Genomic DNA, 27,851 nt, shown 5'->3' with positions numbered 1-27,851 from the left:
AGCATGAAGACTGTTTTTTGTTGGGTCTACCACACATATTAGTCACAGCAGCAGCCAGTCATGAGTGGTAAGAGACACATCCTCCTCCACTCCTCACAGCTCTGATTTACTGCTGATATTAGAAATGAATATGAAATCAAGTCGCGATTAGTCCTACTCCACCCCCAAAAGCAGACATTCATTAAAAACGAGGGGACAAGAAAGAGAGCACACTGAAAGAGAGAGAGAATCGAGGAAAAATGCATGTCGGTCCATCCTGCAGTGTTACAGATTCTCAAGAGAAACTGAGTAGGCTACATACATTCACATATGCAGAAGCAAAGCTTTATACACAAACCATCAGATTGATGGAACGACAGAAAACCGGTGATAGATAGATAGATAGATAGATAGATAGATAGATAGATAGATAGATAGATAGACAGATAGATAGATAGATAGATAGATAGATAGATAGATAGATAGATAGATAGATAGATAGATAGATAGATAGATAGATAGATAGATAGATAGATAGGCGAGTCTTTCACAGTACTAGTGTGGTGAGAGTGGCAAGGTTCTCACCGTTGACTGTGAGGTGAACCCAGCTGCCGTTGTGGAAGGTGTCGTATTGTTGCTCCAGCATGAGGACCCTGCACTCGTACCAGCCCTGGTCTTCTGAGCGCACCTGGTCGATCTGCAGAGACGCCTTGCCATGCAGACTGGCTCTACCTGAAAGCACACAGGAAAAAAAGAGAGCAGAGTGGGACTGCGGCAATGGACTCACTGCAATCAAAGACAAGCTCATGTTCACTTAATATGCACACACACATATTTTATATCTCATATAGTATGAACAAATTTATGTGTGCATGTCTCTGTGAATCAGACAAATGTATTTGTGCGAGAACCTTTTTCTGCATGCAGAGTTATTGTTGTTATCTAAAAGTAATTATTAGTTAATTCAATTAATTAATTAAAACACTTATTATTATTAGGAATGTTGGTTGGCAACTAACTGAAATAAGTTTAAGCTAAAACATTTTAAATAAACTGGAACTAGAAATAAATAAAAACTAAACTTGAATAAAACTGAAATAAGCATAATTAAACAGAAAAAGTAATATTTAAAATTACATTTATACAAAATACAAATAACAACAAATTTAACAATTAAATGATATAGTAAAATATGATATGAACAAATATTATATAAACAATTCAATAGTAAAATAATAATAAAATAATAAAATTAAGAAACATTTAAAATAAAATTAAAATAGTGTTCAAATAAATGGTATCTGAAAATATTAATAAAAATGTAATATACTGTATAGTACATTTGTACTGAAATAACACTAGCATAGCTGTAGTGATGCTTTGTAAGTAAGATCCAAATACTTTAAATTAAGAGGGGAAATAAATACAAAGCAGCATCAAAAAAAAAATCATTTATTAAACCATGAGGAGAATTTCCGTATAAATTGTACATGAAACCATTCTTGCATAGACTATCAATTCGAAGTGACAATTTAAGTAAAAATCATTTTAAGTTTTTCATTCTTGTGTTGCATGAAAAAGGCTCATTGCAATGTGTCACACATTGTGCTAATGTGAAGAATGTTGCATCCAAAAAAACTGACATGACAGACAGCGGCACCAGTAAATGACAATGTAACAAATGCACTGACGTTAACAAACAAGATAGATGAATTTCGGGGTCTACAGTTTAATCTGCCTTGTTTAAAATTATTCTTACTATGCTGTCACTGCATACTGTGCTCTGCTGAAACAGGAAATTTATGTTTTAATTAGCTGTCTGTGTAATATTGTTTGGTGGAGATTATTATTAGTTGCTATCTCTATGAAATAAAGCCCAGTATTGCCATTATGATTACAGTTAATCACTCCAGCATATAAAGAGAGAGAGAAGAAGAAAAAAAACGCCCACTGAATGTCAAAATAGAAACTCCATGAATGTTACATATAGCTTAAAGTCTATGCAAAATAAATACAATTATTTAATTATTTATTTATGCATTTATTTATTCTCAGTACATTCCATATTTATTTATTTATTTCATACAGAAACTTAGTATTTTTAAGGTTTCACCAGTGACAGTTTCACAGTTCACAAAATGATTAAACGATACGCAGCAAGCCAGCGAGTGGAGCAATGTATAACATTACAAGCAAAGCAATCTTCCCTTGATTTCAGCCCTCCTACACTATCGAATGAAATGTGTGCTGCACTTGAAATAGAAAAGAACAAAGTATCACAGCTCACATCTGAGTGTTACACGTTCTGTACTAAGAGGCTTAGCAACACCGACAATACAAATAGTCACAGAAAGTGAGAGAAATTTGAGCAGTCAAGCATCTTTCTGACTGATTTAAGCCATTCCAGAGCTGGTCACTATCAAAATACAGTATCTGATTTGCCTATTTGAAGACTTTAGCTGGGATTTAATGTTTTCGAACGTTCACCATTAGCATCTCAGACTCTGGCTGGCCTTCATACTTCATACTGCTGTGAAGTGAGTACTAGATATCATAGCCCTGGGATCACAGCTGCACCTGAGAGAGGAAACGGCAGGTTTCCAGAGCAGAAAATCAATACAGCATGGGGCAGAGGAGGCTGCGGTCTTGGAGTAAAAAAATAAGGCCTTCAAAATCACAGCTATTTTTGTGCGGAGTGATAAAGTACTGATGGGATCGGGCATTGGCATCAAAGTTAGAGAGCATCTTCACACTGAATGTTACAGCAAATAAAAGGTGTTCTCGAAGCCACTGCTAAAAGGATTGCATCAACTGTCAGTGTATTTTAACTTCAAATTAATTCAACTAATCGTATAACTAATCAGTAACTGCATTTTAGTCATTTTAACCACTTCTTGTTTTTATTTGTATTTTAGTGTTTTAGTACTTAGCACATGTAGCCAAATATTAAAGGTGTCATAGAATGCAAAAATCACTTTTATAAGGTGCTTGAACACGGTTGTGTTGCCGCAGTGTGTGAAAACAACCTTTAACAGTCTTTAATGGTAAAAATCCACTCACTAATTGTTTTATAATTCCAAAAAATCATAAACAGTCTCTCTACACAAGCAGTTCCAGACTATGACGACAAAGTCAGTGAAAGTACCACCCATGTGTGACGCTCTCTGCCGTATTAGCATATACACAGCCCTGAGTGAGAAGCTGAGGTCCGCCATTACTGTTCTCAAGCTGTAGCTGCTGGAGGTACAATGTCAGCGCCCAAGGAGCCATTAAAAGTGTTGTGTGTTGGGATGCACCAACGACCATAGGAGTCTCCATAGACCACTGAGTACACAGTGGTTACATTTTGTTTTTCGAAGGAAATGTCTCTGAAAAAAAAAAAACGGAAAAGTCCCATATATTTGTGCTAACATTTTACACTAGACACGACTGCCTCAGAAAAATGAGGCTCAGTTCAGCGCTGAAGTTGAGCAAAGATTGCTTCTGAAAGAGGGATCGATACCAACGCTTCTTGCTCAAATGTCCAGACTCCAGACTAAGCATCACACCACACATTTTGTTTTCCAAAAAAGCTTCTTGGCTCTCTGTAAGGCTAATGTTGCTAAAGCTACCATTGTCACTAATGCTGTCTTCACGTGCTACCAGAAAGATTGTGAATAGGAATGTGGTAGTTAAAAATTGCGTTTGGAAGCAATGTGTAAGGTCAGTAACACATTTACTGTAACACAGGTATGCCCTCAAGCATGGGCTCTTGAAGCTCCACACTCTTTTGAAAAGGGAGCAGTTTTGCCAGGTTTCACCAACAAAACCCTCCCGTGGACATGAAAAGCAACCCGCGGCAACAGTGTTAAAGTAGCCCAATTCTGCGGGAAAACTGCGGACTTGGCAAAACTGGAAGGGATGTGGGAGCACTAGCTCATTTTCATTTATATACACATAAACAGAGCATTTTGGCTCATACCCTAAAAGTGACAATTTCAAGAAGCTATAAAAAATTATATGTGTGGTATTTTGAGATAAAACTTTGCATACACACTCTGGGAACATCAGAGAACAATTTAAAATACTGTATCAATGCATTCTATGGCACCTTTAATGTACCTGTTTAGTAACATTAAACCAGAATAGTGTTTCTTGAAAACTGTTACTCACACTTGTGTTGCGACATTACTATCAGATCCAATATAGGATCTATATATATATATATATCGACACAGCATCGTCTTTTAACTTTCTCGCATCAAACTGTGCATTGTTTGTAAACTAACCTGTGGTAAAATTAAGTGAACAAATGACTGAGTTCTTACTGACGCGGTCTGGATCTTCATTAAAAATAAAGTTCATCCATTCTTTCCTAATGCTGGCATCAGAAGAAAAGCAAAGCAAACACTGTTTTTCCACAATTTAGCACTGCATAGCATCTTGTTAATTTAATTGCATAGACCTGCATGGTCGCCTCTCTCGTAAATACTACATGCATGAATCAGTGGGCGGGGCTACACAGGCAGTGATGTAGAAGCAGGTGTTGATGTTCTTCTCCGGAGGCAGTGCTTATCTACACTATTACATCATAGAGTAGAACATTCCACAAGCTGTTGTTTTGGCAGACTGACATCAATATAAGCTGTTTTTAGACTAATGAAAAAGTGTTCTGAAACTGTCAAAAGATCAAGGGAATTTTAGTTTCTCAGTTTAAATTGATCAAAAATTACAGTAAAGACATCTATTGTGTCACAAAAAAATATTTATTTAAAATAAATTAAGTTCTTTTGAACTTTTTATTTATCATTCAAGTTTTCCACAATAATATTAAGCAACATTGATAATAACGTCATCAGCACTGATAATAATAAGAAATATTTCTTTAGCAGCCAAGTAGCATATTGAAGTGATTTATGAAGGATCATGTGACACTGAAGACTGCAATGATGCTGAAAATTCAGCTTTGCCATCACAGGAAAAAAACTATTTATAAAACTATTATTCATTAAAAATAAATAATTTCACTATATTACTGTTTTTACTACATTTTGATCAAATAAATACTTATCCCAAACTTTTGAATAGTGGTTAATATATACGAGCTTCATACCAGCAGAGGTCTGTGAGGGCTCACCTCAGAAGATTACATTTTATTCACAGCACTCTACGTTCTGAGCACACAGGGCCGTTCATTAAGCAAACTCGTTAGGTGCTTTATTACCAAAATCCTCCTGCAGGCCTCTTGCCAGCAATGACTGGGGATGGATTTGTACACTGTGTTTTAGGGGCCTGAAACAGGCCCGTCCTGAATGAATGCAATCTGCCTCTAGCTAAGAATCACTTTAGGAGAGCCTGTGTAAATCACATCTAAACTGCTGCAATGATTGCCGCATAGATTGTCCGTCTACAAGACAATGAGGACTCTAATATGCTAAATTGGTGGAGGAATCAGACCCGGAGCTCTGGCAGTCGCCAACAGGGAGAGAGTTTGGGAATTTCTGCAGCAGAAAATTGCATTGTGAGTTACAGTAATAGCCTTTTGGAGTTCAGTGGTAACTGTGTGCGGGTCCAGCCAAACTGTGAGACTAAAGCCTCGTGGCGTAAAGGAACAATACGAAATGAGCTGCCATTGCAATGCTGTAGTACCCACAGGAGACCACGATATACAGTCACACTGATGGGAAGCCTGGAACTGAACATTAGATCTCATATCTAATTTAAAATGTAATGAGGCCACTACTAAACAGTAGATTGTTAATTCACTTCCCCCCTTACTATCACTTACTAAAATCAATTATTTATTTTATGGTTGAGGAGGATTTAATGACAAATTGCAATATAAACATGTGAAGCACAAGTTGGTTCTTTCCTGGCCTTTTTTGAGCTTCGACCTCTCATTAATAATATTAGCCGGTTTTCCACTGTCAGGCCAGTGCGAGCCAGTGCTCTAAACGGTCCGGGTGGGGCTAATAGCCTTGGGCCAGTAGCACAGAGGCCAAAATAGCGCTGCATTTCCACTGTAGAGCCAGAAGCTCCACTGCGCTTCACTAAAACCTGCCCTTTACACGCCTCTCAGGAACAACGTCATGCAACCCCATAATTTCACCAACAAAGAGAAGTTATCATAAAACTAATAAATAATAAATCATTGGAACATGCGCAAACACAAAATGAACACGATAACAGCGGCCTTTTGTTTGCATGCTTTGTTAAATATTTAAATTCAAAAGCATCAATGTTTTACTATAAGTGATACATTGAGCGTAATGAATTTATTTATCAGGATTGAAAATTAGTCACACAGAAATAAGTGTATTTCAATTTTATTTATTTATTTTTAACACTTAAGCGTTATGAAAATATCATGCTTATTCAGACGAGACTGTTTCTGTTTATTTGTAGTCACATACATCACATTTAGAATGAATGATAATTTCTTTATTTTTATAAAAGCTCCCAAACAAAAACCATTATTATATTTTTATGACATAGGCTAAGTGGAGCTAAACTCTCGAGACTCTCGAGACTTATGACAGAAAAAATATGTTACTACACGATTGTGATAGAGAATAAGAAGCTGACGTCTGATTTCTTCAAGCGGTCACAGTTTACCATGTTTACCATAGTAACTTTACTACCTAGCGTGCATTGTCTTTTGCATCGCTTATAAATATTTCTGCCTTTTATGGTGATTATAATCCACATCGGATGGAATCAAATTATTTCAAACACCCGCTGATTACTAAAGGTGAGTTTTGAGCTCAACTTATTTTTAAAAGTTTTTAATGCTGGTGTTATAGCTGTTATCTTTCTGAAATGCTGTTATCTCGCTGACCCTCTCCAGACGCGGAGAAACTCCGGCTTTGTTCATAACTACTCCTCTAGCCCCAGCTGGCCCGCTTTGGCCCAAGGCTTTTGTCGGGCCAATAAACCCTGGCCGTTGGTCCTGAGGAAGCCTCGACGAGGAACGATCAAGCACCGGAAGTGACAGTGGAAACGTGACTGGCCCTGGCACACACTAGCACGCCCTCTTTTGGCCCGACAGTGGAGGGACAGGTTCAATTAAAACCCCACATCTGATAAACCACCACAGTAGCTCTGTTCCAAAACCTAGTAAGCTACCTAACTAGTAAACATGTGAAGGCATCATTATTGTGCTCTTGACATGAAAGCTGTTTATTAGACAAATAACAAACTAGGAACAGTTATAATACTTGCAGCTAAACAGAGGGTAAGTTATAGATATATATACCGTATTTTCCGGACTATGAGTCCCACTTTTTTTCATAGTTTGGCTGGTCCTGCGACTTATAGTCAGGTGAGACTTATTTATCAAAATTAAATTGACATGAACCGAGAGAAATGAACTAACAGAAAACATTACCATCTATAGCCGCGAGAGGGCGCTCTATGCTGCCAGAGATGCTGCTCAGTGATGCTGTAGTCTACACTAAGCAGCATAGAGCGCCCTCTCGCGGCTGGAGACAGTAAAGTGTTCTCTTGGTTCTAAATAAATGCGACTTATAGTCCGGTGCGTCTTATATATGTTTTTTTCCTCGTCATGACGTATTTTTGGACTGATGCGACTTATACTCGTTGCGACTTATAGTCCGAAAAATACGGTAGTGTTTTTTTTTTGTTTCTTTAAAGTGTTACAAAATTGTGTGTGTGTGTGTGTGTGTGTGTGTGTGTGTGTGTGTGTGTGTGTGTGTGTGTGTGTGTGTGTGTGTGTGTGTGTGTATACTGTATATTGGTGCTGGGCAACAAAAGGAAAATTTCTAATTGCGGTTAATCGCACGATTTTCTGTGATTAATCATGATTAATCGCATTGTTATGCACAGCATTTAAAAATTAATTCAAAAGTAGTGTATTGTGCACTTTTTTCATTTTAAAGTACTGCTATATGAACAAAAGTGTAATAACATTTGGTTTGCAAACACTTTAAATAAATAAGGTGTTTTTCCCCCCAGCAGTATTCCTTTTACATAGTAGCAGTTAAAATCTCAACTTATAACATTAATGCTATCAAATTAAATATAAAACCAGAGCTATTTGCCACTGCCAGGGCATGAATTTTTTTCTAGAAAATATTTTATAGTTTGTTATAGAAAAACAAGTTATGCTCAGAGTCCAGAGCTTCGATCATAACTATATAACAGGCACCTTCCGAGTAGAGGAACTATTGAACTATGGCACTATTGCGGGACCCAAAGCAACAGAGTGATTTGACTAGTGTGATCGCTCCGGGCCGCGATCGGGTGTGGTAAGCATGTATGTGCGAAAACTTCTTATACCTATAGCATGACTGCGTGAACATTTCTATGTGGCAAAAGTGATAGATCTGTAAAGCTATATATATTTGAGCTTGATTTTTTTTACACTTATTTTGAAGTTACTGTACCTTTTCATTGTTTGCAAAAAGTGAGAAGTCACACCAAGGCAAAAGGCAGTAACTTCCACATTATCACGATTTACAAAATCGTTGTAGTAATATGCAGACATGAAGTTAAACATATGAGTGGAGCCTAACCGAACGACTTGTGGATTTATGTGAACACCAGCAAGCAAAAATGCTCAGAAGGCTTGTGGATTAAACATCTCAGATGAAGTTCATCACCATGGATTGATTTTATCGGGTTACAAGAAAAGGTAGGATTTAATTGCGAACTGTTAGTACTGATTTGATGATGGCATTCGAGTCCACATATCCATCCAATTAGATGTGACAGCATGGTGCATAATCTCTATTGTAAAAAGGAAAAAAAATCATCAAAGATTATTCACGATTACGTATTGCTGTCAAAGTATCTAGTCTTTACAGTACTTGGTTATATGGAGCTGTTTGGTAGATCACGATATATTGAATTCTTTTGTCTAATAAAGTGCTTCAGTGACAGATCGATGTATGAAATTATACAAGTTATACCTAATTAAAATGTGGCAGACTTTAATGGACAGTAAAACAAAGGCATAACACTGTATAACTGCAAGCCATATTAACGTAAGGCTAAACAAATACCGTAACTCAATTTGAGCATTCCAAACAAAGTCAAAGAGCAGTAACCGGTTTTATATGGTGTTCTGCCTTTGTTTCTCCAGGGCTTCTTGAAGTTAAAGTTAAAACAACCTATTATTTTCTTGGAAAAACAACAAAATTGACAAAAAATTTGATACTTGCAAATAATAAATAATAAAGGATGTCTAGAATGTCCCAAAAATATAAATAATACATTTTTGACCAAAATCTGTTACAGTCTTTTTCCTTTAAACATAAATTATATATTTTAATAGTATTATGTTATATATTATAATATAATTTATGTTTATTATAGTATACATTTTTTTTAATAAAATACATTTTTAAATATAAGTTTAGAAGTTTATATAATATAATTTAAGTTTAACATAATGACTACTTCACTCAATATTTGCACTTATGTATTTTAATGTTAGCTAGAGTATACTGTATATATTGTTAGCTTGCTGAGAATTAAGTCTCTTGTGCACTAATGTGAGGAGCATTTTGTGTTTCTGTCCATAAAAAGTGTTCCAAATTATTAAACTACTGCGATTCCAGTACAGTCAATATAGCTGCCTATGTAGGCCACAGACAGCACTACAGTTAAACAGGTTTTGGAACTGAGGTCTCTCGATGTAAAAAGCAACAGAAGTTTCCAATTGAATGAGGTGTGACATAGCAGTTAAGTGATCAAATAATTTCAGACAATCACAGAGATGGATGTGTCTTACACAGCTCTGCACCCTGTGTCGTAGAGTGTGTGCTTTGAGAAGTGCTGACAATAGCTGATTTTTCACCCAGACGGCCAGCAGCAGATCTGCTGTAATTAAGGTTCTGTAATGCACCTTGAAAAGGAATGAGTGCCATGCTAGCAGGCAGCCATTACTAAAGCTTTTCACAATCCATGTCAAGGGCTGCTCACATTCTCTTTTTCTCTGGGTCGGACAAAGGACTCCCTTTCGCGTTAAGTAGTAAACATAGAAAAAACGTGCTTTCACTCAGCCTCACACAAAATGAGCACATTAGATCAAGTGCAACACTTCAGAATTCAAAAGGAAGACTAATGGTGTGGCTAGAACTTTTAATGGTTTGTTTACAGTTAACAGCTTTCTCTTAATCTGTCACAAGCAGGTCAATTTAATCAAACCCAATCTAAAGCCCTGGGCTCAGCCCAAATTCACATACTGTTCCTGTTGCAAAGTCCACAGTCAATTTCCATCCTGGTTTATGCTGGTTCATCACTGTTTTGATGAGGGTGTACTGTGATGTACTTGTTAGTTAGAATTATTGGATTCATAAGGGATCCAAAAGTCTGAAAATCTGTAATTCAAAATCTAATGTCAAAGCAGAAAAATCTGAAAGACATCTTAATTTCATAATTTAACTTTTCATTCAAACTGAGATGCTAGAAATACCATTTGTAATGGGAAAAAAAATATTAAATTAGAAAATAATGCACAATGGAAAGTGGTCTCAGTCATATACTATTATAGTATTTTATTTTATTAATTTGTATGTATAGCTTGCTTTTGCCATAGCATAAAAAAATGTAAAAGGTAATTGCAACTTTTTATCTTGCAATTCTAAGAAAAAAAATGTTGGAATTGTGAGATATAAATTCACAACTGCAAGAAAAAAATGATAATAATTTGTATTCCGTTTTGGAAGCAAAAAATAGAAACATGAGAAAAAAAACTCAAAATTGCAAGGTTTAAAAAGTTTTTATTTAACAATTCTGACATTTTTTGCTCAAACTTTTAGAGTTTGTATCTCTCAATTTCGAGTTTCTTAAAATTCGACTTTCAAATTTTGACTTTTTCTTTTAATCGTGGGAATAAAAGTCAGAATTGTTAAATAAAAAATGACAATTACCTTTTTTTCATGGCTTACATACTTCATGTGGTTTTTATCATTTTGATTTTTTATAAATATTTATATATAGCTTTAATTGTATTTTTATTTCAGTTTTAGCTTTAGTAATTTTAGAATTTCAATTTAAACTTTTCTGATTTTCATTTCAGGTTTCTTTTTTCTTTCTTTTTTTTAAAGGAGTGAACTAATCTTTTAATTTAATAATATTTACATTTTATTTCAGCTTTCTTTAAAAAGCTTAAATAAAACCGAAATGATTTTTAATAATTTTAGTTAACAACAACAACATTGTCTCAGACTATAATTTATTATTGGAAATAATAATAATCAGTATGTACTCAATATGCTTAGATGACATAAAATAAATTGTCTTCTGAACATAATTATTCATTGGGATTAAACTCTGGACACTGCAAAGATGCTGGTGCTTACCGGTGTACTCAGGGTCCACATGAGGAGGATAGAAACGGAAGTTGATGAAGAAGGGGATAGGCACACCGAATTTGAACCACTCCACCACATAGGGAGTCTGCTGGCCATTTAGGGGGTGGCTCACGTCACATCCCAAAACAACACTCTCTCCTGCACGGGCCGTCACAAACTGGGGCTCTTCTCTCACTCCGTGGGCACCTGGACACAGAAAACACACACATTCAGCACAGTCTACTTTTTTTTTTATCTATAAAATAAAATAAAATAAAATAAAATAAAATAATTTTATGTTTTATTACACACATTTGTCCCTAAAAACTACAATCAAAGTGAGGTGTCAAACAGCTCATTGTCCCGTTTCACAAACATTTGTTGTTAAGACTTGGATAGTTTCCCAAACGCTGGACTTGTGATAGTTCTCAGGTAATTATTACTTAAAAGGAACGGCCAAGCACATAATGAGATGAAAAGAGGCTTATCCACGCACTTCATTGATCTCAGCTAATTAACACTTGGATGGCTTTTACAATATAAGAGCCAGAGTTTTAGCAATCAATGCACAAGCACGTCACATGCCTGTAGATGACCTATCGGAATGCTAAAGGTCATTGTACCTGCCTCAGCAGAAAATATATTGGGGCAATGGATTTTCTTCAGCAAGCTCCACCACAGCCATTGAGCACTCTTTCCTCTATCAGAGTTAGCATGGCTTCAGTGCCTCAATGAAGAGGAAAATCACCTCCGGCATCAAAGGACCTGCTGACAGTGCATTCTCCACCACGGAGACACTGCATGGAAAGCTAAGTGATTCAGTAACAGTAAAATGTAAGAAAAAGTAGGTTACAAAAACAGTGCTCTCTGTCTTTCCTTCCTTACTACATACTAAATAAAAACACGACTACTTTTATAACATTGAAAGTAATCAGCATTTTAGAATAATTTCTGAAGGATGTGACACTGAAGTCCACAGTGATGCTGAAAATTCAGCTTCGCCCATCACAGTAATAAATTACATTTTAAAATATATTAAAATAAAAACATTTAAAATGTTAAAAAAGGTCAAAATATTTTTTACAGTATTTTTGATCAAATAAATGTCAAATTTCCCTCTTTTCTCTCTCATCACACTGAAGAATGTAAGCTCACAAGCAGAGGTGGGTAGTAACGAGTTACATTTACTTCGTTACATTCACTTGAGTAATTTTTTGGGGTAACTAATACTTTTCGGAGTATATTTAAAGATGGGTACTTTTACCCTTACTTGAGTAAATTTTTTGGGAAAAATCTGTACTTTTACTTCGTTACTGTGGGCGACGCTCCTCTCGTTACTTTATCTTAATGCAATAAATGTTATAAATGCTTCAGTTTATTCCAAACACGCTGTCTACTTTTCTCTGGACAATGAGCGATGCTCATTCACGAATGATTCATTCTTTTGAGTCAATTCTGTTCAAAGGCTTGATCAAACTAATTGGCAAACGAGTGAATTGGTTCATGAATCAATTTGAATGATTTGTTCAGTTCCCTGCCGCACACGCTGAGTGTCTGAAGCGGTTCACTCAGAGTTGTAACGTTTAACATCAGCAGCGTTGAAAACGTGCCTATGGAACTGCATTGAATAGAACGCAAATCTGCAAAGGCTATTATTTGCGATGGAGATCCTTACTAGATGAACACCGCGTGTGCTGTCTACTGTTTAACAGGTAATAACTTGGGCTACATTCGTTTACAGAAGCTACACGATACCACTGTGACATTAAGTTGTACGTGTTTGGCTTATAACAGAGGGGAGTCAAGTTGAATGCAGCTTCCAAAAGACAAAAATAGCCGATTAAGATTTTATTAATTTTAATACAATCACACCGGTGCGAGTACGTTCAGCAAGTCATATCATCAGCTGCTAAATTCAGATGTGTGAATGCTTGCTGGCGCTGAGCCAGAGATAGATGCGTTTTTACAGCGCTGCGCATTATAACCAATCACAAAAGATTCTGTTGAGCTTTTGAATGCAATGGCCAATCAGAGGTGTTCCGATGAGTCATCGCTGACGCTGATGCTTCCTTTACTCGCTCGCTGCCAGGAGACCTCTTTCTGGCGAATTTCTCTAGTCAGAAACAACAAAGTGCAGATGTGTGTACGAATCTATAATTAAGATATTGATTTCACAGTGTTAACAGTTTCAGTGATTTTAATGGGAGTTTCTGAGAATGATTGAACTCTAGACTGTCAGTGAAAATGATCTTTAATAATGTAAATGTTATTTGCTCTCTTTCTGAACAATGAAAGATTAGTAGCAATTTTTATATCACATTAACTTTCAATGTTAAATTCACATTTAATATAAAGTCAGTCGTATTAAAAATATGTTATGCATGACACCTATATCTGTTACTTAAGTAAACAGACAGGGTTTTATAATAAATTACATAAATTGGAGTAAAGGCTGATGAAATATATAAATTTATACACACACACATACATTACATACATTTTATCTATATATCTAAATAAAAATAGGCTCAGTATATATGACCCAAAGTAACTAGTAACTAACTACTTGAGTAGATTTTTTATCCGATACTCTTTAACTCTTACTCAAGTAACTATTCAAGACTAGTACTTTTACTTTTACTTGAGTAAATATTTCTAGAAGTACTTTTACTTTTACTTGAGTACAGTTTTTGGGTACTCTACCCACCTCTGCTCACAAGTCAGGTAAAATAATTTCGTAAAAGCATTGATTCTGTAGATTAAATCAGTACAGCAAACACTTTCAGAAATATTTTAGCATGACAGAAAAATGCAGACATTCCAAAACCATAAATGCAACTGAACATTATGCATATAATTTGCTTTCAGTATGTTTAAAACAATAACCATTTCTCAACTTTCTACCAAACTCATATGCAACTGTGATTTTGTTTACCAGTTTAATCAGCTTTATCCAGTGGAAGAGTTAATCCACTTTCTTTGATTTAGCTCATATAGGTTTTGGACTAAAACAGTGCAGATTTAATCAAATTACTCCTTTCCTAAAGTAAAGCTTGCACCCTCCAGTCACGGGCCTGTGCCCTGAAATCCGCTCTACTATTGTGAGTGCAGAAGATTGCAAAGTACCACAAAGTGAGCAGCTTAACTTTAATGAGAGACCAACAGGGTGCATGCATACTTATAAACTCACTCAAATTTGCACATGACCAGGTTCACAAAGAGCATTTCAGCAAGCCGTAAATGTGGAGGGAGCCCAACGTTTAGCCTCAATAGAATGGGCTAATTGTCATACTGTAAAACTTTTACATGGTTGGGAGCATATATACTGTAATAAAAATGTTGCAAGATCAAGAATTGTACATTGCATATTGGAATCGCATATAATTAACACTTCACTTAGTCTGTTAACTAGCAATATAGCTATATTTAGACAGCTTCTTTTTATAGCCACTACATACTTTTTCTTATAGTTATAGTATATATATATATATCCCTTGTGCATTGTTCAAATTCACTACCCTTTCGTTATGTTCGGGATGAAAACATCCACTCAATTAAACTGCTGTAAAAATGTGTCAGATTCATATTTTTTCTCAATTTATTTTGCATAAATCTGTTAATCAACTTCAGTCCTGATCATAACTACCAAATGTTTTTCAAAAATCCAAGATTTTAACTCTTTAATTGCCAAGTTCATAAATTATGTCACTGATTTGGGGGGAAAAACACACAAAATGACTTATTTTCAATATAAAAGTAATTGTGGCTGGATTTTTTTTTTCTTTTTATAACAGTCTTGGGCATGTCAAAGATTAGTAGCAACATTGGCTTTGATGTATTTTTAGTTTTTGTGCAGCATTAGATTTAAATTTTTTCTCCATAATTTGTTGTTGATGGCTGTTTTTGCCCCATTGACTTCCATTATAACGATTTTTTTTGATTGCAAAGCCATGACACCATATAATCATCCATTCTTGATTGTTTGTGGTTTTCCCTTTTGGGAGGAGGCAAAATTTGTTATTTTTACAGTTGATCACTTGGTGGGACCGTTAACCCTTTAGATAGGCCTGTGCAAAAAAAAGGCTTAGTTTCTGGCTTGTATATGGAGTTATATGGTGTATAACAGCAAATTATAGTGTTTGTGTGTGTTTGAGATTCTTGATTGGTGGTGGTTTTCCCTGTTGGGAAAAGGTAACATTTGTTATTTTTACAGTTGATCACTAGGTGGGACAATTAACTCTTTAGATAGGCCTGTGCAAAAAAAGCGTAGTTTCTGACTTGTATATGAAGCTATATGGAGTATAACAGCATATTATATTGTGTATGTGTGTGTGTGTGTGTGTGTGTGTGTGTGTGTGTGTGTGTGTGTGTGTGTGTGTGTGTGTGTGTGTGTGTGAAAGAGAGAGAGAGAGAGTGTGTGAGAGAGACCTTTGTGCACTTATCTTGATGAATTTGAGAAAATCAAAATGTACACCTCAGCTCTTAGAACTACATGGAGTAAACAAAAGTGTATTTATGCACCTGCTGCCTTTTGATGGTGGTAACACTTGCATGCCATCGTGCTGGTCATTTAATGGTGAGAAGAGCAGCAAGCAACACAAGAAAGGGCTTGACTTGTACTGAAGTTTTAGAAATGATTATGCAGCTTGACCCCTCCAGCGAGCTCCAGCTTATTTGAAGTTGGTATTGCATTTTGGTTCATAATACATTATGTTCATAAATTTGATGCAATGTGGATTTTTTCAGATACATCAAGGTAAGTGCACAAAGGTCTCTAACACACCCTCTCTTTCTCTCTCTCTCACACACACACAAACACTATAATTTGCTGTTATACTCCATATAACTCCATATACAAGCCAGAAACTAAGCCTTTTTTTGCACCGGCCTATCTAAAGGGAAAACCACAAACAATCAAGAATGCATAATTATATGGTGTCATGGCTTTGCAATCAAAAAATGTCGTTATAATGGAAGTCAATGGGGCAAAAACAGCCACCAACAACAAATTAGGGAGAAAAAATTTTAATCTAACACTGCACAAAAACTAACAATGCATCAAAGCCAATCTTGTTACTAATCTTTGACATGCCCAAGACTGTAATAAAAGGTAAAAAAAATATCCAGTCCACAATCACTTTTTAAATTGAAAATATGTAATTTTGTGTGTTTTTTTCCCCAAATAAGTGACATCATTTATGAACTTGGTAATTAAAGAGTTAAAATCTTGGATTTTTTTTTAACATTTGGTAGTTTTGATCAGGACTGAGGTTGATTAATAGATTTATGCAAAAAATCTGATAAATTTTTACAGCAGTTTATTTAGTGGATTTTTTCATACACGAACATAACGAAAGGGTAGTGAATTTGCCCAGAGTGTACCGTTAAGTTTTTGAAAAATTTCAAAGCATTTTATATATATATATTTTTTTTTTTATTTATATTTATATATGAAGACTTCAGATGCAAAAGCCTCTAAGTGCCATCTGAAATTTTCATCTAAAATTTGGATTTTTATCAAGCTCCTATGCTTAGGTTGAGTCATTTTACTTTAATCACAACATAAATATATGAGCCTGATAAAAATCCTAATTTTAGATGAAAATTACAGGTGGCACTAGGAGGCTTTTGCATCTGAACTCTTCATATATATATATATATATATATATATATATATATATATATATATATATATATATATAGATCCACTTGTAATCGTATTCACTCTATGATCCTTTAAATTAGAATTGGAAAACATTCCTAATTTCCTGCCTTAATTATTGTTAGTTCTCGTAATTTATAAATATTACTTAACCTCCTTATTACCTTACTGCAGGGCTCCAGACTTACATATTTTGTATTCCACATATGGTGGTACCAGCACCTGATTTGACAGGAGTGAGGGCCTATAAAATGAAAAATGTAAGGACAGCCACCAGTAACAATGGCAGTTACCAATAATATTCCATATTTAAGATAATTCTGAAACCACATTCAACCATAAATCACCATAATCCATTAATGTCCAGGCTGTACAGTCCATGATTCTACTTTGCATTTGCCAACTTAAAAATAAACCATAGTTCGTCCATACTATCTATGCTTTTAACAATAATAGCAATAATATGCCTTGATGTGGTCCCACTAGATTTTGTGTAGATTTCTGCAGACACTAGGAATATGGCATCACACTCTTAAGTCTGTGAAGCCCCTTTGACCATCTGTATTATATAAAGCACTATAAAGGTGATTTGACTCTATGGGTCTTTTTTAAATATAATTCATCATAAAATACAACCAAAATGTAAGAAATATTCAATCTACAACACTTGCTGCAATCCTGGAGATTTATAGTTTGCTTTCTCTTTATTCAATTAAGAGGTCACAATGCTTTTTCTATAAAGCTTAAGTTATTTGTGATGAAAAATGGAGGTCTAAACTGAAATAAAAAACAAAAAAGGAACTGCCATACGCACTTACGAAGATGAATGTGGCGAGTGGGGCGGGGCCGAGGGACGTGGGAACAAGGAGTGAGGCCGGCAATGATTGGGCAAATCAGTGACACCTGCAACCCACTGCCGGTCTCGAGTCCCACGTAGGAGATGGAAGGATATAAAACTGGAGCGACGACAGTGAAGGACGAGAGAGGACCAGGCCTGGGCTTTTAGTTGTGTTTTGGTTTTATTTTGTGCGCATCAGTCGTCCGTGAGGGGCTGGTGCCCTGTTTTGTGTTTATTTTGTAATTAAAGTTTCATTTTGATTGTCTGCCGGTTCCCGCCTCCTTCTTCCGGATGATTAGGAAGGTTTAATTCATTACAATGAAGTATGGCTTTATTATAGTAGTATTAACTATGTTTTTTCACGCATTGATTACCATTAGTAGAACCACACACAGTTCTATCATGAGAAATGGTAATGGTCATTTCAATAAAATGATCTACAGTACTATGCTGCTGCTGCTGTTGGTTATTGCTATAGTTTTTGATTATTGCTGCTGATACTGCAAGCAAGTATAATAACTTGCTACTGCCAATGCATATGGTTATACAGTGCTGTGAGTATGTCAGACATATTGCTGATGCACAAATAGCATATTAAATAACCTGTAGCAGATCTATACAGGTGGAGCTGGGGAAGGTGGAGTGTTTCAGAGAAACTCTGAAAGTGCGCTGCTAGTTTTGTCAAAAGACCCGAGTGCTCAATCAACCCGGTTCTTGATGCGCTATCCGAGAGGTGCGCAGATGGACTCTCTTCATAAAAGCACTTTTAAAAGACATGAGACATCAAAAGGATGAAACACACCAAACTACCAAAACACTTTAAAGACAGACACCCAGATCAAATGAGTTCAAGCAGGGAAGTTTCATTGTGTTTCCCATACATTGATTTATTTGTGGCACCTGCCACAATATCAAAACTGACCGCCACAAATAGATTTCCCAAAAAGCATTAACTTCGTTGAATAAACATGAGCACTGCAAGTGTCAAAGTCGAAACCAAGTGTGGGTGTTTTTATATTACTATATTTTTTGAAGGAAACTGACTGTCTTCAGAAAATTATGGGTGTCATTTTCATATAATCTTGCCTGCAATGCCTGAGCAGCGTTTGTCAGTGCAGGCTCAGCGCTTATTTGATCGTTAGCATAAGCGTGGTTAACGCTAATATAGTGAGCATTAGAATGAAGTTTCTTCAACTATTTAATGCTTCTATAACTTTTATTAGTGTAAAAAAAACAGGAGGACATGATGATATTTACTATTACTAAAAAATATTTGTGTTTAGTGAATGTACAAATGGTTAACATGGTGTCATATCAGTCAGAAAAGCAGTTATGGGCCTTTTTTTTATCTAACTTAGTTGTTATTCTTGGCTTTAAAATTTAAAAGCCTTTTAAAATTAAATATGTACACAGTTTGGATTAAATGAAAGTATAGTCAAAATTTTAATTAGCATGTGTTTGTGTTTTGCTTTGGTACTGAAATTGGTACAGAGAACCGTGGATTTTCATTGGTATTGGTACCGAATACTGAACATTTGGTACCATGACAACACTACGCACTGCAAAATGCTAGAGTTAAAACCAGCCATTTAAATGTAAATCAGTAAGCTCATTGGCTGCGAATCAACATTTACCAATCAGCTTGTGCCAATTTAACAATGGTAACCATGTTTTTTTTTTTTGGTTTTATTTGTAGTAAAACCATGGTTAATTTTCGTAAGGGTAGTATCATAGCAATATTAAATTATATGCAATTACTACCCAAACATTTGCAATGAAACAAATATGTTAACAACATAAAAATTTATTAAATAAATCTATTATTTTATGAATACCAAATTTCCCAAAATATCATGATTAATATAATTAGTGCTTTCATAGTAGTAACTTCATGGAAAATATTCGTAAAGGTGGTGATTTGTTATTGAATAGCCTATTTAGTGTAAGAATTATTTCATACAGTTTTAAACTTGTTTAAGCAGAGACATTTGGGGTTATGTGCCAAATTCAAATGCTTTTCACTGAATCTAATATATAATTTTATTATTGCATAGTCAAGAATGCTCCGCAAGAAAACGTACCATGGCTGAACTCACACCATGACGTCTATTGATCCAATAGGATAATTCACCCGCACTGTGCAGTTGACGCTGTTTCGTTCCCATTTATTATTTCTCATTATAGTAGCTTTGTATCCAAATCGAATGTCATGTTTTACATAGCTATGTATTGTATGAATTGTACATTATGTTGCTACACCAAAGGTTCTAAAAGTGTTTTTTTTTTTTTCACAGAAGAACCATTTTGGTTCCCCAAAGAACATTTCAGTAAACAGTTATTAAAATATTTTTTTTTTCTTAGTGTAAAGAACATTTTAATAATGTAAATCATATTTTCCACTACATAGAACCATGTAAAAAAAACGGCAGTCATGTACCTCAAAGAAGGCCATAAAACAGACTACTGCAAATGACGGTATGGCATGCAGGGAACATTAGGATTAAAGGTGCTGGACCCCAGTACCAGCTTACCCCTTAATCCACTTGTGTCTGCTTTCACTCCCAAAGGCACAACAAAGACACATGACCCTTTCAGTGCATATAAACACACCCATCACTCACAACCACACATTTACACTGCATTATATGGGCCCTTGGTGATCCGAATGGAGTGGATATTTATGTTATATATCAGCGGTTGAGCTCTTAGCTCAACTGTTATGGTTCAGAGAACCTTCAAAGGAGAAAATAAGATTTATTTGACATAAATTACTACAGAACAATGTTTTGTAAATTTTTTATACTACCACGACTAGAACATAACTTTTTCTACACGGTCATTGCATCAAATATATGTTAAAACTGTCTTTTTTTTTTTTTTTTTTTTAGTTTGTCTGGCCCTGGTCAGCGAGAGATATGATAACCTGCACAGCTCGGATGAAAATAATTTTCAAGGTCAACATGCCACCCAACACTTTTTGAGGTCATATTTAGGGGAAGAGAAACATGGCCTGGTCAGTTTATTAAAAGAAGGTGGAAGCTTTCTGTGTAGATTAATACTGAGGTGTTCAAGCCAAACATCCATATACTTCAAGCTCACATTGCCTATTTTTTGCTGAGCACAGAGGAGATTGTGTTGAGATATCATCAAGATCATTATTTATGCAGCCTTTTATTTTGAAATATAAGGAAAAATACATGGAACTAAATAAAATACTTTCCCAGTCGGTTTTATTTATAATAGTCTTACCAGGAAATCAAGGACTCCGGCAGCATCCCTTTTCAAATGAGGGAAATCATAAATTATTAATTGTAGGAAAATGCAATATTTATACAGAAGACAGACTAATTAAATCACATATTTACAGGATAAAAATGATCTTGATACCAAAGAATCAAAATTAGAGTTGTCCATGTCTATTATCTTTGAGGTTATCTATATTTTATCCAATAAAATAATCCCTAGAATGATTGCTGAAGTAGTACATCTCAAAATTATAGTTTTGTGGCATTTAACCCATAAGTATACATGCATATGTATATATGGTGTATACTTTTTATATATACATAATTACTCAGCAATTACTCTTTTTTTATATACAATGGAAATCAATGGTAACCAAAACTGCTTCGTAAGAAAGCATTCTACAAAGTAGGGCTGCTGCTGCATGATTAATCGAATGTGATTATCATGCGCATTATCTGGTCAGTAAAGCCGGTTCTGTAATCAGTAGTAAATCTCCATCACGTGCTTTCAGATGAAGCAGCATTTACTACACACAGCTGTAGTTCACTGACAAGAAAAAAATTTCAGATGCTATAATCGCACGATTATGAAATCAAAGAAATTGTTCTCAATAATGGAAGCTGTTTGCGTAGCTTCTCAGTGAACTACGGCTCTGTGTAGAAAATGCTGCTCCATATGAATGCATGTGAAAATACCACATTTAATAATTAAAAACATTTAGGAGCACAGTCGAAAATTTCGGGAGCACCTTCAAATCAATAATCAAAAATAATGATCTTTTTTTCTTTTACTTTCCATTATGAGGTGATATTCGGTTCCTTAAAGTGAAGTAAAGGGAATTTTGTTTTTAGCTTTACATTTTTCCGACTTTATTAAAAGTATGCCATCTTTTATGTCAAATTAAAATTCAAAAAAAAAAATATATATATATATATATATATTTGTGTGTGTTAGGGTTGCTGGGAGAAAAAGGGACCCAAGAGCAGATTCACAATTTGGCAAATTTATTGAACAAAAGCAAATGCAATAGTCCAAAACAAACGCTGACAATCAGCAACCAGGTAAGGAATCCAAAACTGAACTACGTACGGGAACTGGGTACATCAAAAAAAATAAAAAAAATTAAAAGATTAAATAAACAAACAGTGCATGAAAACTAGGCACGACTGGAGAAAAAGAGTCTTTAGGGCAGTAGTGAAACAGATGATACCCAAGACACACTGACAGAGAAGCACAGAAAGAGAGAAGCTTAAGTAGTGAAGAAAATCAATGCGAAATTGAGAGACAGGTGGGTGTGAGGAGAGCTGGAGCACTAATTAGAATAAGGTGCAGCTGTGAAGGCAGAGTGAGTGGAATTAACCACTTAAGTCATAACACAACAGAAGGGCTGATGATCAAACCGGCGTCCGGACTATATATATATATATTAGCTTTTTTTAACTTTTATTGAAACAATAACATAAAAGACAAGTAGAATAAGAAGTAGAATAATAATAAGTCACCAATCAAATTAAATGAGTATTTAAAAAAACAATTTGTACTATAGGTGGCACCGAAGAACACAAATGTGGCTTGTATGTGCTTGGCTTGTTATAAGACTCAGAGGTGGCATGAGTGCAATTAAATTCATAAATTAATGTTTTAAATATCAAATTTTGACTATAGAAATATTAAATGACTTAAATAGCAGAAAAGATACTTTAAAATGAAAATAAAACTGCCAGTAGGTGGTGGCAAGTCATTGATTTTATCTCTGAATCATTCATTCAGTTGATTCATTTGAATGGCTGATTCATTCAGGAATGAAGCAATTGAATCACTAAATCCATAGTTGCAGTACCATACATCCACCTATTTTTATAAGCATTTTTGAAATATCAAATTAAAAAACGCTGGATGGAAACACCAAGATGCGCATAAATTCTAAAAATGCACATTAAAAACGTATGCTCATATTTGCATAGGAAAAACTTTTGGTCAACTTTTTAAAAATGTGCATAAACTACGATGAAAACACATCTACCTAACAAATTCCGCCATGTGCATTGAAAAAGTAATTTGACCTTGTGCTATGAGAATGGATAACATGACTAGCAGCAGACCAATCTTGTTCACAGCATATATGTTGTTATGGTCTTTCTGAAATGCCTGAGCAAAGTTTGTCATCAAAGTATTTCTGTGAAATTGTCTTGTACGATTGCATTCCCAAACAGCAGTATCCGCCTTCAAAATCGGTGACAGCATTTATTGAGTTTCGTCTGCTTGCTCTAAGGCGCAAGTAATTTCTTTTGCTTTGCGCATTTGGAGTTTCAGCACGAGAGCACCCTCTGGCCTTCGGATGGAGATTTACTGCTGATCACAGAACCGTGCCTCATTGACAACTTTTGCCTAATCGCGTTTATGATTTCATTGTGATTTATCATGCAGCCCTACAACAACGTATCTCCTTTTGTATTCCTCAAAAGAAAGAAAATGATACAGATATCGAACGACATGAGGGTAAGTAAATGTTGGCAAAAAAAATATATTTTTGTGTGAACTAGCCCTTTAAGTAACACAATTCAATATCTTCTATCACATCTAATTAAATCATCTGTTCATATTCACTCAGTGCTGGTTCCACATTAAAACATTGATATCAAAAATTACAGACCTGACTAAACCACTACAAACCATGGATGAGTCGACTGAAAGAGGAGCTCTCAGCGGTAACTCCCTCCTTTTCTGAGACACAAACAAGCAAACTGAATGGTTACTAAAGCTCAGACAATCCCAAACCTAAAAACCCTTTCCACCAGCAGATGGAATTATCCACTATCAGGAAGAATAAATGAATGCCAACATGCTGGAAGCCGATGAGTTAATTTGTTTATATTCATCATAATTAGATCCAGTTATACAGATTATACCATTCACTATACAGAACAGTCTTTTCATGCTCACTAATGGTATAAACTAATACTATATGATGGCAATTACTCGGCACATCAGCAGCAAAACAGCACGTTCCTGGGATCAAGCGTAATCTGTGCGCCGAGAGGCAGCGTTAGTCTCCCTGCCAACAGGGCCGTTGGGACACATCATGAATAGGCAATCAAATGGAGAACAGAGCAGAGGTGGGTTCTCAAGGACACTAACCCACTCGGCTGCACAGGCCACTGACAAATCTGTAATTGAATGCCAGCCTGTACATGATGAAGGTCACTTCTCAGAGAGCAAAGTGTCAGAGCTGACCAAACAAAGCAACACATGCTGCGAGGATGACTGACCAGGGTAAAAACATCAGTGCGAGTGAAGATACATACTACATGCCTTCTCTAACTGACTTTATTGATGCTCTTGTGTCTGAATGGGAGCAAATTTCTCAATCCGTGTTCTTACAGCATCTACTGCAGTCTTCTCAGAAAAATTAAGGTCTAATTCCTAATCAATGTCACTCATATGTGAATTAGCTGAACATTAAGAGAATGTTTAGTAGTCAAGAGTATTTTGAGGTAACATTATGATGGAATTGAAGCAAATATCCTCTGTATTGCATGATAAAAGTAACAGTGCCCTCTCCATGACTCTAGCACGAAAGAAAATTTAGCAGATGAAATAAGAGACCTCTGGGACACCAGATGGCCACTTTGCTCAATGGAAACACAAGCCGCCATCACTGTAACAGGGTCGTAGGTGTCCATCTGACGGAACGCATCACAAACTCATCACTGTGGTCCATCTGGAGGCTGATGTCTCTGAACTTACCGATCTGTTCCGAGACACAACATGGATTTGATGGCACCGTATGCTACAGATTTCCAACTAGCCAATGGTTTAGAAATACTTTGAAGATTGTTAACAATGCTTTTAGGATCTTGAGTGGGCGAAATCTGATAAAGGAATTCGCTCAGCCGCTGGCCCATTCTTTCATTGAGAACACAGAGAGAGAGTGAGAGAGAGAGAGAGAGAAAGAAGAACAGGATTTTATTTTTAGCCATTTTTATTCTGTATTAAATACTATTTCATTGTATTATTTAGGACTGTTACTAATGATTATTTTTGTAATCAAGTAATCAAGTTGATTATACTGATGATTAATCAAGTGATTGGATAATAATAAATCTTTGGTTGTTGAAAAACATTTAGTGAACAATAGCCTTTAAAATTACATAAAATACATAAATAGCAATGAGGTAATAATAATTAGTTCCAATAAAGTATAAAAAGCAAGTTATCATGGTTTTATTGAACAAAAATACATAATATAACGTAAACAATAAAACAAATGTAGAGTAAGCATTATAACTGCAGAGGACGCAGTTAACGACCTGACGATTGTTTTTGCACTTTCTGCATAACTTAATCCTTGTTTATTATTGACTAAACAACTTTTAATTCAAATGTCCACTTAATATTTAACATTTCTTTATGACAGAAATTCTACAGCCACTGTAATTTCTTGAATATGTGGACATCAAAAACTGTAATCTCAGAGCGATGGTTTAAATTTTTATTTTGAAATCACGATGAACAGTAAGCATATTGAGAAATATATTGATGTGTTCTCCTGTGTTTGCGAAGGTTTAATAATGATTTACCTTACAAAAAGGATGAAATGGCATTCCCAGATGAACGTTATATCATGCAGTCTTGGAAAACAATCATGTGACGAGTGGGGCGGGGCCGAGGGACATGGGAGCGAGGCCGGTGGAGTGATTGGAGATGAGCTACACCTGTTCGACCCACCGGTCTCGAGGTCCACGGAGGAGATGGAAGGATATAAAACTGGAGCGACGACAGTGAAGGACGAGAGAGGACCAGGCCTGGGCTTTTAGTTGTGTTTTGGTTTTTATTTGCGCGCACCAGTCATCCGTGAGGGGCTGGTGCGCTGTTTTGTGTTTATTTTGCTTTATTAAAATGTTGTTTGATTGTCCGCCGGTTCCCGCCTCCTTCTTCCCGACGATTAGCAAGGTTTAATTCATTACAAATCAAAATATGTGTTTCATGGATTCTCGCCCCTGGAGTGTGCCTCTTCCATTATTTTGCCACTTACTCGACACAAATCAATGTTTGTTTGTTTTTTTATCAAGTACTCAAACTGAATCAAGGAATTGTTATGTATAATATAATAATAGATTATCAATATTTAACTATTATAATTTATCATATTAACATAATTATTAATTAATATTATTTTATATCACTTTTATTTAATGATATCAAAAAGCTGCAAAAACAACTTATATTACAATTCCATGATATTTATAAATTCATAAACACACTTTTGCCGGCAAACAATTGATGCAAAACAAAAATGATAATGCTTGTAATTTATCTTTATCTGGCAAACATAGATTAGACAAAGAACTGCAAGAAGTTGTGATCATCTTGAAATAGAAGAATTACTTGAAATGGGTTGCAAATATCAAGCATTATCAGTTCTCTATCATGTTCTGCATCATAGTTCTATGCCAGCAAAAGTTTGTTTATGAATTTAAAGTTGTCCAGCTTTTTAATTTTAAAATGTATAATTGTTATTATAATATATTATTTATTAATACATTGTTTATAAGTATTAAAATTATTATCATATATTTTGGAAAATCTTTCTTTCTTTCTTGTGTGGCCAACTACAGTATATTAGCCAGCTAATAGTTTATGTTTGTAATGGATGAAAAACCATGCAAGCCAAGGTAACTCAATAATGGCCCAATAGGCCAAGTAACAGTTCCATTAACTGATCCTAAATTCCCTCACCGGCCCCAGAACACCAGTCTGCACAGCACAGGGTATAATCTCAGGAAATCGTAGCTAATAAAGTTTACAATCACGCACCAGACGTGAAGATGCCTGGAATGTTGAAATGGCATTTGATTACAGTTACACTTAAAACTGATGACAGCAGAGGAAGAAATGCACATTCTCAGCAGGAAATCCCATCTTGAGGAAAACAAAAGCAAAAGCATCAGCATCTTTTTCCACATTACACTAAGGTACGATAAGATCAGAAAGCATGACGAAACACCCACAACACAGAACAATGCAAGGTATCTTCTTAATAAGGCGTCATCTAAAATGTGATGAATAATGAAGCCGGCCAATACACCGCCTCCACTGCGGAGTAGCTGAGGGAACGGGAGAGTCGAAGATAGTAAAGCGTCCCTCAGGGAGGAACAGAGATTCTTCTGCTTGCTATCTCCTAAACACAAAGCCATCAGCGTAATATTCCACAGGAACAATGCGAAGAGATATGCACCAGAAAATAAGCCCAATGCATATCGCTACATAGTACATCCTCCGACAACAAATAGCTAGCTAATGCTTCAGTATAAAAGAGCTCATTTTAATGAGGAGAATCTTCATAGCAAGTTGCCAGTTGAGTGCAAAGGGCTCTTCTACGGTGGCCGAGATAGCTCAACGTGCTGCAATTTAAGAAAACACATGCAAATTGAAAATGGAAAAAAACATCTTCATCAATTTGCAAATCATCACAACACATGCATATAATGAAACGCGCTGCAAAATCATCACAACACATGCATATAACGAAACGCGCTGCAAATCATCACAACACATGCATCGTTTCTTAATATGCATGTGTTGTGATGATTTGCAGTGCGTTTTGTTATATGCATGTGTTGTGATGATTTGCAGCGTTTCTTAATATGCATGTGTTGTGATGATTTGCAGCGCGTTTTGTTATATGCATGTGTTGTGAGGATTTGCAGCGCGTTTTGTTATATGCATGTGTTGTGATGATTTGCAGCGTTTCTTAATATGCATGTGTTGTGATGATTTGCAGTGCGTTTTGTTATATGCATGTGTTGTGATGATTTGCAGCGTTTCT

At 35.6% G+C, this 27,851-nt stretch overlaps 1 protein-coding gene across 7 annotated transcripts in view; it reads right to left on the bottom strand.

Moving 5' to 3' along the window:
• Positions 1-27,851, bottom strand: part of LOC132108080 (protein turtle homolog B-like) — a 92,527-nt gene that overhangs the window by 57,169 nt on the left and 7,507 nt on the right. For all 7 annotated transcript variants that reach the window (XR_009424403.1, XR_009424404.1, XM_059514577.1 and 4 more), the window contains exons 2-3: positions 11,286-11,483; positions 565-711 (exon numbers count right to left, since the gene is read on the bottom strand). Coding sequence is in view for 5 of the 7 variants with exons in the window: in XM_059514577.1 (XP_059370560.1) it covers positions 565-711; positions 11,286-11,483 (345 nt within the window). In the remaining 2 variants the exon portion in view is untranslated. The remainder of the gene's footprint in view (positions 1-564; positions 712-11,285; positions 11,484-27,851) is intronic.

This window comes from Carassius carassius, chromosome 28 (genome assembly GCF_963082965.1).
Source record: "Carassius carassius chromosome 28, fCarCar2.1, whole genome shotgun sequence".
Taxonomy (NCBI): Eukaryota; Metazoa; Chordata; class Actinopteri; order Cypriniformes; family Cyprinidae; genus Carassius; species Carassius carassius.
Note: the sequence above shows the minus strand (reverse complement) of the source record. Positions and strands in the feature narration are given on the sequence as shown.